We start from the raw sequence: 12,690 nt of genomic DNA, 5'->3' as shown, positions 1-12,690 counted from the left end.
AGGTCACGTGTGAACCCAAACTGAATCACAGGGAGGTGGATGTTGTTTGGGGCTAATTGCTCCATATTTAATGAGGAATGTCTGGGTGTTGTATGATGTATACACTGTTACCGAAGGCGACTAAAGATTTGAGTTTTCATAACGCTTTACATAATATTCCCTCCTTAAGACGAATTGCTTAATTGTTTTCCTCATTTAATCAGCATTTATAGATGTATTGTGGTCACTGCTGTCCAGTGTCTCTTGAATTTAAACAAAATCAAACCTCGGGAGTGCAGGGTTCATCCATTTTCCATTTTGAAATTCCATACTTTTCCAGACTCAAACATACAGACTTCCCTGAAGATTTTTCAGACCATATTTAACCATCTAATAAAAAAGATGGTTTTAAAAATCTATCGCTTCACATGTATATTATTATAATATTTTGCCAAATAATCAGTGGACTGTTATACCTCATACAAATTAACACCAGACATGTTCAATGCACAAAATTTTATAATTGGAAATTAGTGCAATGTTAATAATTTGTTGAATTAAATAACCGTAAACCTTAAACCCACAGCAACAGAAGGAATGGTGAAATACTGTATAATTCATTAATGAACATGAAAAGAGAACTTAAATCCATTAACTTGGCTTCTTTCAAATTTGACAACGTTCAATCCGGGCCGTGTGCAGGATTTTAGAAATACCGAGATCCAAAAAGATTTTCTTGAGCTACATATGTGCATTTTAGATAACAATAGCTAAAGCCATTTCCGTCTTTTTATGTTAATCAGTGATGAGTTAACACATGGCCAATTGATATTTTTATACAAATATTACCAGATTGAAATACAATCAATCTTTCAAGAGCATTTGGGTTTGGAATGACAAATGTAAGCGCTATTCCTTTGACTTTTTGTGCAGCTAAAGACATAGACATCAAATTACAAAAGTTGCAGACACTTGTTTTTTTTTTAATAAAAAATCTTTATAATAATATAGAAAGAGAATTAAAGAACAAGAATTCATTGATGCATCAATCAATATTCGCATGAAGGTCTGGTCATGTTTTTGTCTCAGTTCAACATTTTGAAGTTTGCATTATTGGATATTACAATCGGCCGTTTAGTCAGGTTCGTTATTTAAATGTTAACGCATGTCAAGTACGCTCAAATTGGGAGTGCATACTCCTGAGCGCTCTGGAAAGAGGGAGAAAGCAATCGGTCTGTTTTGCTGCAGCTCCATGCGTTACTAGTAAATTCCGGGAACTATTGAGAGGCTCAATGAACTGCCATTGTTGTGAAAAAACTGTTTCATTGGAGTTAACGGAGTTGACGCAACTCTCTCTCTCTCTCAATGGCTCTGTTGCTGCCTACTGCATAACATCCGATCACAGCAAACAGCCCTCCAGCAGATTTGGTCTAGCGCCGATCTTTTAGCAGCGCTCGAAACATACTTCATAAAAATACATTTATTATCAGAAATTCTTAATTTTATCATTTAGAAAAACGGATAGGGCAATAGTCTGGTAACTCATAATTTTCTCCATGCTCAATTTCCTTTTTTCCATACTAATCCAGACCTGGAAAACAATCAAATAAAAACCCATGCTTTTCCAAAACGCGTAGGAACCCTGGGAGTGGCAAAGTCATCCAACAGCAATGTAAAAAACTGACAGCATGACAAGACACATGAAAACTGTGATAAAAATCGAGGTTATCACATAAAAATACTTTTGAACTTTTCCTGTATACATGTTCAAATATTACTGTTGTATTGCTTAAAAGTAAAAATGAACTTCTCACTTTACAATATTGTTTCATATAATCATTAGCTATGGGACCACACAAAAACACAATTTCTGCATGGCTCAGTGTTTGGCAAAAATACCTTATAAAAAGCATTCAACTTAAAGTTTAACTCAAGATTCTGCGGTTAAAAACCCAAACCAATACTGATGGGCTCCAGTAATGACATCAGCAACTGTTTGCATTGAATATGGGTGGACTGGAGCTACTAACCCATGTTACATGTATGAAGAAATTATGTAATTGGTGACAGTGACTCCCTTTTTAATGAAGGAAGGCTTGATAAAGTGTTTGATAATCCATTCATTAGACATGACCTGCAAATACACAAGTCAACTATGTTTGTTTTAGGTTATACAGTATGTCTATTTAAACCTTGGGACCAAAGAGCAAGAGTCATTTTCATTTTTGATTTGTTGGGGTTAGTGGTTCAAACTGTTCTGTAATCTACAAGGAGTTTTAAAGAGGCTATAGAATTGATTATTTTTTGCAAGGGTCTTGACCACTGTTGTTAAACATTCTATCTATATGACATTCTACTTCTGCTGCTACTTTCTGTGAATTGTGAATTGTTTCCTAATCCAGAAGAATACATGAATATTGGAGCTTTAAATCTCAGCGTTTTTCAAATTTACCACTTGCGAGTCATGCCACAAGATTCATCAAACAACCATAGCCTTACATATTACTGTAGCATGAAGATTGATTTTAATGGTACATTTGGAATGTGTTGAAATCATCGTTTGATATTTAGTGTTTTTATTTTAGACACATACTGTAATTATATGGGATTATCATAAATTGTTATAATGGGCGTCATTACCTTATTAGCGATTATAATTACAGCAAGCTTCTTGAATAGGAAGACACACCTTTTTTTAATTTGTTTTTTAAGTTTTGTTATGAAGTCTGGTTGTTTATGTTCACATATGATGTAGTTCTCAATTATTCAGACACTTTAGTAATATCCAGTCAGATCAGATCATTTCAAAGCTGTGTGAATTGAGTAAATGTAATGCCCTGACAGCATAAAAGGCACACTGTACCAGGGCACTGAATAATATTGATGATTGATTGTGATATTAATTTACCACTGCAGTACAGAAAAATGTGAATAAGTTTGTAAAAAAAAGCATTATGCATTTTAAACAAAAAACACTGTCTGCCTATTTTTCTGTAATTTTCTCTAAACTTAACATCATATCCAGTGTTGGGTGTAACTAGTTACTAAGTAATTAGTTAGTGTAATTTAATTACTTTTCCCTTGAAAAAGTAAAGTAAGGGATTACTCTTATTTTTTTCTGTAATTTAATTACAGTTACTTCTGATGTAATTAAACTAAATACTTTGTGTAATATGTGTGTGTGCAGAAGAGGAATTGACATCAAAATTCAAAGTTTAACTTTAAAATCCGTGCTTTAATGTATAATTCTCACATTTGTAATTAATAATAATACTTTATGTAGTTTTATATTATTTATTTGAATGAATTAAAAGAGTTGTTTCATGTCTATCCTTGAATCACTTAACTCATCAAGATTGATGTAGGATATAGAAAGTAATTAGTAATAAGTAATTAAATACTTTTTGGAGAGAGTAATTTGTACAGTAATCTAATTACATTATCGAACATGTAATTAGTAACTAGTAATTAATTACTTTTTCAGAGTACCCAACACTGATCATATCCTTCTCATGCGATTAGTCCAGTCCAGTGCTGCATACCATTTGACCTATTCACGCTTTTGAACGGCTTAATGCAGTTCTTCATTTTGCCAAAAGTTTGAGTGAAATTCCAGGAACAGACCAGCCCCATCTCATTTTTACTAAGTTCAATACAGTCATAACCAACATCATCCAAATTTTCCAACCAATGTTTAGTTTAGTCATGCTTTTTTGTCTGATACAGATCAGTACTCATATAATGATGCAGTAACTCATACAATCATCATGATAAAACATGACAGAAATGTGGAAACCCCTGTCGGATTCTTAGTTAACGAATGGCAAAAATGATGTTTTACCCTCAACGAATGTTTGCAATAATACGGTTTCCTTGCGTCAGAGACCTAGACAGACTTACAGAAACATCTGGGAAAGATTAAAACAGGAAACAGAGTTCTCTGACTAAGACGTCCACTGTGTAGACCTCATATTCTTGTCATTCCCGCGTCATGTTTCCTACACTGCACGCTAGCTCACTTTGACACAACAAAGCAACCACAACACTGACAACTAGAACTCCCTGCCTACTCCACTATAATAAGTCATGAACATTGATACAATTATTGCCATTATTACTTTAACCACTTTTATTCACTGTGCTGATATTCATATACTGTAAAGGAGACATGTTTTAGACAATTTAATATAGGCCAATACTAGTGCTGTAGTACTCGAGTCCGGTCTCGGACTTGTCTTGGACTCGTTGGTATTTGAACTCGGACTTGTCTCGGACTTGGTCATTGGTCTCGAAAATGTTCTAGTCGGTCTCGTCCGAGTCCAGCGATATATGTTTTATTTTCTCCTTCAAAACAAAACATTGATAGAGCACTATTCTTGTGATCCGAAAACTAATGATCCGAAAACTGTTGCCGACTCTCGACTCTAGAACGAGAGCTGCGCATGCTCATAAGTTCTCTTTTCACACAGCAGTTCAGTTCAGTGTGTGCTGTTGTTGTAACTAAATAACTCCGGTATATTGGTTCAAGTTCGCGGGACTGTCATGCATGCCAGAAAGTGAATAACTGAATTAATTTGTGGATAATATTAAGTGTTTACGGGAGACGCTAAACGGGAACGATTCAGCTGAACTGGTTCCACCAGTTCACTAAAAAGAAAGAACCGGTTCAAATGAACGATTCGTCCGCGGCGCGAACCAGCATCAATCGTTCATCAGGCTCGATGTCAGCGAGCAGCGGCATAATACAGATTGGTTTTACAAACCATAATAAATGTATCGACAGTGCGCTTAAAAGGAAACTTTTTGCAACAAAATTTCCCCGAAACATGTGGGACAACATCCAATTTCGTAAGACACCTGCAAAGGCATCACAAAGAGAGGTAAGTTAATGCCATGTTTCAGAGTTAGCATTGCATTTGAGTATTTTAGAAAGTTTGGAAAGTAGGGCTTAAAGATAAGATTGATCGTATTTTTATTGTCATTGTGATGAACATGTTATTTAAGGATGGGCACCGACGTGCTTATGAACGAGCCGTTGAGCCTCTGCTCTTTCAAGCGGCTCCTCTATCGAACACGCACGGGCAGGCGCGCGCACGCACGCACGCACACACACACGCACGCACAAAAGTGTTCATTGCTGCACAACCTTGCTGTTAGAAGGGCTGATAAAAAAGTTCCTTAAAAAAGTAATAAACAGTTACACTTCGGCTTTGTGACTTTAGTGCTATACCTATATAGTAAAAATAAAATGACCTTATTTTATCTGCTTTTTGATCATTACAAACAATAATGAAAATGATTATCTTAGAATAGAAGATATGCTATCTCTTGCATCACATAAATTATCAATAGTTAAGTATGTGGTCTTGTAGTCATGATTTTTTTCTGTCTCTGTCTTGACTGTCTCAATTAGACTCGGTCTTGACTTGGACTCGAACCTCTTTGGACTCGGACTTGACTCGGTCTCGACTAGTCCTGGTCTTGGACTCGACAATGGTGGACTTGACTACAGCCCTAGCCAATACCTAAAATCCTGGTTACAAAAAGTTATCAATTTCCCCCATTATTGCCTGAAAAACACCTTTTGTAAAAAAAATGAGCTCATAGCAAGGAATGTTGACACCCAGGTAAATGTATTCACTAAACACAGCTTTTTTGGTTTTATAATGTGGTTAAAATCTTCACTTAACCCTTTTCTTTTGTAGGTCTAATGGACTCTTGTGTATGGTGAAGGGTCTGTTTATATGTAAATCAAGGATGTGTAACAACAATAATACCATATTGTTTATTTCATTATGTCTATCACTCTTGTTACACACAAATATAAACTTGATGCAATTACCATGGAGTTACTACACAACATTCAGATGACTGGGGTGGGGCACAGGTCCACCAGAATATTTAAGTCAAACTTAGTCACAGGTCACAGATGTGGTATGTGGCACATACTATACCTTGTGTTAATAGTTTAGTTAAACTGAGGTCATGATGTCAAACAGGTGTTGACAGGTAATCTGTGGAGATCGAATTAATAATTGAATAGCTCATTTACACTGGCAACAGGAAGTGTTTAAATGTTTTTACATGTTTATGTGCATCAACAAAACATATTTGAAATACAATAGATGATCAATTAAAAATTTAGAATAAATATAAATAAATAACTACCACATCAATAATTTTTAAGAATATACGAAGAGTTTGGTTCCAAAATGAGGTAACTCAGTTTTTATTTTTTTTCAAAAATCATGCTTTTTATTATGTTTTATTGTGTTAGTTAGTTGTATTTTTTTATTTATTATGGCTTAAATCAAAACAAACCAACTGCAGTTTTATTGATATTAATTGGAATAAACACAATAAAAAACATGATTTTTTAAAAATTTAAGAAACGGAGTTATCTCATTTTGGAACCAAACTCTTCACATTTAATTATTGTATAGATCTGTTTTTTCCTGTCAAATTTTTTGTCACTCTACATTTACGGTAATTTACAATTCTGACTTGACTGTATAGTAGGGCTGCTTGTAGTTGGTGCTTTACGTTATATGATTCTTCCAACCAGTAAATAAGAAAAGCAGTAATTAGCTAAAACTAAAATATTTATTTATTTTAAAGTTTTACTTAATTAATATTACATATAAGAATTTATAGTCTGTTTAATATTTGAACTGTGTTTCTCTCTCCCTTATCTTAAATGTGTACTTTAAATGTTTTGCTTATAGTCAATATGTTTTATGTACAGCTGCTTTGTAACAATGAAAATTGTAAAAAGCGCTAGGCCTATATAAATAAAGTTGACTTGACTTAAAACTATGTTTATGTTCTGACATAAAAATTCTGAAGCGCAGGCAGAGCTTGCGTCTTTGACTTAAAATAACATTTTCCACATTTCTTTACTTTGGGTGTTTCCTCTGGGTTTCCTTCAAAGAATGACCTCAGCACTGTCTGGTAGATAAGGTAAAGAGATAATAAGCAGAACCTTTTGCGATGACGTCAAAAAAAAAAAAATCGTTTTTGGTAGCTAACTGTTCCAACTACAACTACTCTATTTCTAAAAAAACGTAGTTCTTTTACATTTCTACAATTTATAATTTAATTTAAAACATTTTATGTGTAAGATTAGGCTGTGTAAATAAATATTTGTGGCCTAAATATCTATAGGCTACTCAGCATACAATTGTGATTTTGAAAGTATCCGAACATTACGCCAACTCTGTGGAAACGTCTAATGCAAAAGGGAGGATGGCACCTAGATTTATCAATCACAACGATGATTTCAAACCGCAAATATTAGTGCCATTCAAAGCTGATGCACAACCTGGGGTGTTTCCTGTACAACGACATTATTGGACATTACCTCTGTTGTGACTAAATTTCTCATGACGATGAATTCTACTATTTTTTAGGCAATTTTGTAACCAAACAGCATCTAAAAAAGCAGAGAAGTGTGTGCATTTTTTCTCTTTTCATTTTCCGCTTCAAACTATTTAGATGTGGCGGACAGTGACTTCGTGTTGTTTACGTAAACCAAAGCACCAAACATCCGCATTCGTCTTCTATTTTTCGTCTAAAATCTGCTTTGTTAAATCAACTTGGGACCAAAAAAAACCTCGCACATTAGCAATAATCGCACGTGATCCAATATTTATCAAACCAGCGTGTTTTTTAGTGTTACACCTTTCGTTAAGGCATTTAAAAGCAGAAAACCAATGTAGGTATTTGACAATAATAGGCTACCGTATTTTATATATTTTAACACTTGCATATCACTCTTGTTACAAGCAAATATTAACTTTTTAATTACCATGAAGTTACACAACATTCAGATGACTGGGGTGGGGAATATTCAAGTGAAACCTATACGTCATGTGCCATACTTCATTTAAAAAGTTCAGGGGGAACCGAGAGGTCATGACGTCAAGCAGGTGTTGAAAGGTAATCTGTGGAGATCGAGCTAATAATCGAATAGTTATTTACATTGACAAAAGGAAGCTGTTCATGTTATGGATGAACTAAAACATATCTGGAATGAAACAGATGATAAATAAAAAATAAAGAGTTCATATAAATATATAATATACGATATAATATATATAAATAACAAATTAAGATTAAATCAAAACTGTTCTCTGCAAGGAAATATGGCCAGCAAACGGTACACAAGATAGGCTTGGGGCAGCTATAGCTGTTATAAAATCAAAATCCCAATAGAAACCTGAAGAAGTTTCAAAAACCAACTTCAAATCCAAGGTTGGGTTTCAGTTTTGAGGATAAAAAAAATCCAGCTTCCAGCTAAAGTTTTAATGATATAACCAGCTAATGTACCACACAGCTTTAGCTGGCTAAGCTGGTTTATCCGGTAGGGCAACAGGTGGAGCGCTTCAACTACACCGGATGCTGTTTGCGCTTGTTCGTTGAAACTATGCTTTCGTGAGACAGTAAATCCCTAATAAATAATTTTGCAGTGACGGAAATTGTGAACATAGGTGGATCAGTGAAACGCAAACTGTCTATCGCGCGCTAAAAAAAATCGAAATTGTGAGTTTTTCCTAAGCGTCATAGTGTATACATTGTGTTTTGTTGGAATATGACAACGTAAACTACTAAATCCAGTTACGACTTCATGTTTATCACACTTCAAATCAAAGCTAATTCTCCCAAAGATGGTTTTGCATTCACTTGACCATTGTAATTTTTATCAATGGGGTCAATGGGGACCTTTTTTTTGTGAACTATTCCTTGCATGCGCGTTTATAACACACACCACCATTTTTTTAATCAAAACTACATGCAATGGTAAACAATGGTAATTGCAGTGCTGTACAATAAAGTATCTTCCGCGCCCTTTGGCATGAGTTATTAGGACAACAGAAGGAAACATAACACTGAGTAATGACTATAAAAGGAGTTGCGGAGTTAAGTCATGTCTGGCTATATTTAGTAACACAAAGAAGGCTTTATAACGTGAGCTAGCGGTACAGCTTTATTCACACACTCCCAATGCCGACTCCTCGTGTGTTCTCCTCATTTAAACCTTTAAACAACTCATTTAAAAGTTTTCTGTAGTTTGATACTGACAATACATTTTCAAATGCATAATAAATCGAACTGTTGAATAATTTATTTGTATCTCAAATGGGAATTATCTTTACAAGTAAAACAGGCTTTTGCCTTAATATTTTATTTCTTTTCACATGTGGATGTCTTAGTTTAGCAGTGAATCAAATATATCTTTTCTGTGTATGTTTTGTCTTGAGCTGTATCATAGTTGCTGGTCTCTGTCTTACAGGACAACCAACACAGCACCCTATGAGCAGAGAAACAATCAATAAATACAAAAAAAGACAGACCAAAAACAATGAATTAATACTATACGTTACAGAGCTACAGAACAAACATTGACTTACTGAGACAATTATTTTTGAGAAATGTTGAACTTTAGAGACATGATGAAACATGACCATTTAAACCTTGACTATATTTGTGTAAAGTGGATTATAACACAGAGTATATTACCCTAGACTAATGAAGATCAGCAGGAGCACTGACATCAGACACATGGTGAGAAGTACAGGGCTAGGCAGCCACAAGGTGACTGGAACAGTCTGGGACAGGTGAGGGAACTGGCCACCCGGAAGGAGAGCCTGGTCAAAGACCTCTTGTAGTTCTGCATGACCTAACTGTGCCAAAGGGACCACTGAGGTGAAGACCACAGACAGAGAGATTTGGTAATGGGATCCTTCTCTGATCGCAAATAACTTGATGGTGCCATCCTTTTGTAATGGAGGTGTGGGCACCTGTGAGGTAGTAGTAGATGCGGGCAAGAGAATGTTCCTGAGAGAATATTTCACACTGGTAGGTGCCTGAGTGCTCCAACCGGGCGGATGGGATGAAGTAAAGAGGATCCACACCAACAGTGACCTCCTTGAAATTATCCATCAATACTGTTTTTTCCTGTATGTTTAGTTCAAGCATGTGTGAGGGAGATAGAAATGAAAGCCTTAGATATTATGATTCCTAAAGCCTATCTGGAAAAAAACACTTCTTAAAACCCTTTTTTTTGGGTTAATGATATAAGTCTTCTTCGGTCAGACCTAATTCAGGTCATATACTGCTTTTTTACTCTACTGTCAAATGGTTATTTTTCAAAATCTTCTATTCTATTTAATCTTTAATTGTTTTATTTTTGTAAATACATTTTTATTGTTTGTTTCTGGTCATTTGACCTTTGTCTCGTCAATAACCTTGTCTTGTTTCTAGTTCTTAAAATTCTTAAAGTCACCATGAAATCTAAATAAACAACTTTTTTAATGTAGTATTTCAGTGTTTTTTATAGTTGATCTGTATAATCTGTGAATGTCATCATTTTGGTTTTATTTGTGTGCCCTCATGATCTTCAATCCAACTCAAAAACTTCCCCTCCACCTCAAAACAACATCTCTGACCTATGATTCGGCCTGTGGGCGGGGCTATACTGACTAAACGACTAACTATTATAATTATTCCTCTACACTTATTTAATTTTTATACCTTTTTTATACCAATTTTTATACATGAGTTGAAAATTATTGGGTGCACTATACTCTTTTTGCCAAGGTTCTCCTTACCATTGCATATCTCCAGACTATCTCTATGTCTGTGGGCAAGATGAATGGAACCTTACACCTCATCTGAGTCCTGTTGGTCTCCACTATTTTGATTTCCTTCACTGGAAAAGCACACACATCACACACTTAGCAATACACTAGACGCAGATCTGTAACACTTCACCTTGCAATTGAATGCCTTTTGTCAACAGAAGAAAAAGGGCAGCCCTTTCTGCCTACCATTCCCCTAATTATAATATTTAAACAGAGCCTCTGGGGAGAGCAGTAAAGGAAGCGATATGCTGAGCAGTAATTGTAGCTGCTCTGTGCGAAAATGAATACCACAGTATGTGGGAGAGGGCTTGCCTTCTTAGGTGACCCGAAGGGCTATTTGTGCAAAATGATATTATGTGCAAAAGTGTGTCAAGGCCCTATGTATCGTTTAACAACTCCGGCTCGCTCTTAAGCACATTTTATGGAGTTAAAAGCTACAAATAGATGTTTGTGCTGTGGAAATGCTCTTACATAATTATACAGACAGTTTTGTCAGGTCGAGTTATAACATATCCATCATGTCAAGTGCGGAGTGGGTGGGTGGGCAGGGGTGCATAGAATTACACATTATAGTAGACCGAGCTGAAATTGCTTGCATGTAAAGAAGGCCATCAACTCACCAGGGCAGTCGAGCGGAAACTCGCAGGAATCATACTGACAGGTCATGCAGTTGTAAACAGCACCTTGCTCTTGGAAACCTAAACAAAACATTTGAAATTTATGTGGTAATGTGATTATAAAAGGCAATCACATGTACTTCGAAACAATGTTTATAGCTGTTTGTGTACTGTATTGTGGCAATTCCAGTCCAGTGTCTGATAAATTTTAACAGAATAAATCTCAGGTATGAAAATGTCACCCAACAGCAATGTGAAATACATTTGAGAGTATGCAAAGACACATGAAAGTTGTTTAAAAAAACACCACATAATCATTTTTGAACGGATGCTAAAATACACGTTAAAACATTCTGCATCTGCAAACATTGCATCTTTTTTTGGAAGATAGCTTTAACTAGTTCACAGAATGAAACCAAAGGGACTTTTTTAAAGTGTTTTTTTCCCGCAGCTGTATATAACATCATATACGAAAGTATATGTTTGTTAGGGTACAGTATACAAGGGCTTGTATATTATCTAAAGTGTACATTTTGAACAATTTTCTCAATTTTTGCCTTTATTTTGAGAGGACAGTATAGAGAGAGACAAGAAGTGATAGGAAAAAAAACCAAAGCTACAGGTTTCGACTAGTGTAAAATTTTGAAGGAAACATGAAGCATCATTTAAGGTTTTCTTTAGGTCGGTGAACCATTTGGGGAACCTCTTTGCTTCCTTTCAAAAAAGGGTGGACATGTAACATCTACTGTATGTAGCTTATTCATTTCTGTAAAACTGTAATAGGTTTCTCTAGTACCAAGCATTGGTAATATATATTAGTTTATTTAGAATGAACAGTAGGATTTTCAAAGGGCTGCCTAAAGTTTTTCCCTCGTTGTTTAAGCATTTTTTTCATTTTTATAGTTTTGTGATGAAGGAATGTGTCACTCACCACATGGGGGGAAGCATCCAGAGGCTGGAAGAAACAAAGAAAAGACTGTTAGATTGAACCTGCAGTTATGTTCATGCTGTACATCATTAATGACAGCAGGTTTACTCACTAACACAAGACCGGAATGGACAAATTTGCAATTAAGAAAACTGAAGAAAATGTGATTGAACAAGCTTGTGGGAAAAGTGAGAACTGCAGTGCTAAAGATGAGGGATCAAGATAATTTTTTAATCCTTTACTGTACCTCTAGGTAGCTTTGAGGCCTCAGTGATGAAATTGTTTGCAGCTGCTTGTAACCTGATTTCATATACAGTGTCTGAAAATAAAGAATAGAGAGAGTCATTCATCTCATGCACTAAAGGGGTACATCCCAAATACTACATATCTGTTTCTATAAGACTTCCATGATGTTTTATGTCATCCTATGCCTGTGTCTGTTCACATTTTTCTGTAATGTTATAAAGTTATAACATTTACATTTATTTAAAAACAAAGTTAGACAGTTAGAGATTAGTTAAGT

The 12,690-nt window shown here is 35.2% G+C and overlaps 1 protein-coding gene across 7 annotated transcripts in view; it reads right to left on the bottom strand.

Annotated features, from left to right (window-relative positions):
• Window positions 1-12,690, bottom strand: part of spaca6 (sperm acrosome associated 6) — a 50,247-nt gene that overhangs the window by 4,473 nt on the left and 33,084 nt on the right. For 6 of the 7 annotated variants that reach the window (XM_057339817.1, XM_057339818.1, XM_057339819.1 and 3 more), the window contains 7 exons: window positions 12,415-12,486; window positions 12,171-12,194; window positions 11,243-11,320; window positions 10,590-10,690; window positions 9,780-9,936; window positions 9,499-9,679; window positions 8,625-9,289 (listed from right to left, as the gene is read on the bottom strand). In XM_057339817.1, the coding sequence (XP_057195800.1) occupies window positions 9,193-9,289; window positions 9,499-9,679; window positions 9,780-9,936; window positions 10,590-10,690; window positions 11,243-11,320; window positions 12,171-12,194; window positions 12,415-12,486 (710 nt within the window). In that variant the 3' untranslated portion in view covers window positions 8,625-9,192. Of the gene's footprint in view, window positions 1-8,624; window positions 9,290-9,498; window positions 9,680-9,779; window positions 9,937-10,589; window positions 10,691-11,242; window positions 11,321-12,170; window positions 12,195-12,414; window positions 12,487-12,690 lie in introns of those variants that run through there. The other variant, XM_057339816.1, reaches the window with a different exon arrangement.

The sequence above is a fragment of the Triplophysa rosa genome, linkage group LG8 (genome assembly GCF_024868665.1).
Source record: "Triplophysa rosa linkage group LG8, Trosa_1v2, whole genome shotgun sequence".
In the NCBI taxonomy this organism is placed as follows: domain Eukaryota; kingdom Metazoa; phylum Chordata; class Actinopteri; order Cypriniformes; family Nemacheilidae; genus Triplophysa; species Triplophysa rosa.
Note: the sequence above shows the minus strand (reverse complement) of the source record. Positions and strands in the feature narration are given on the sequence as shown.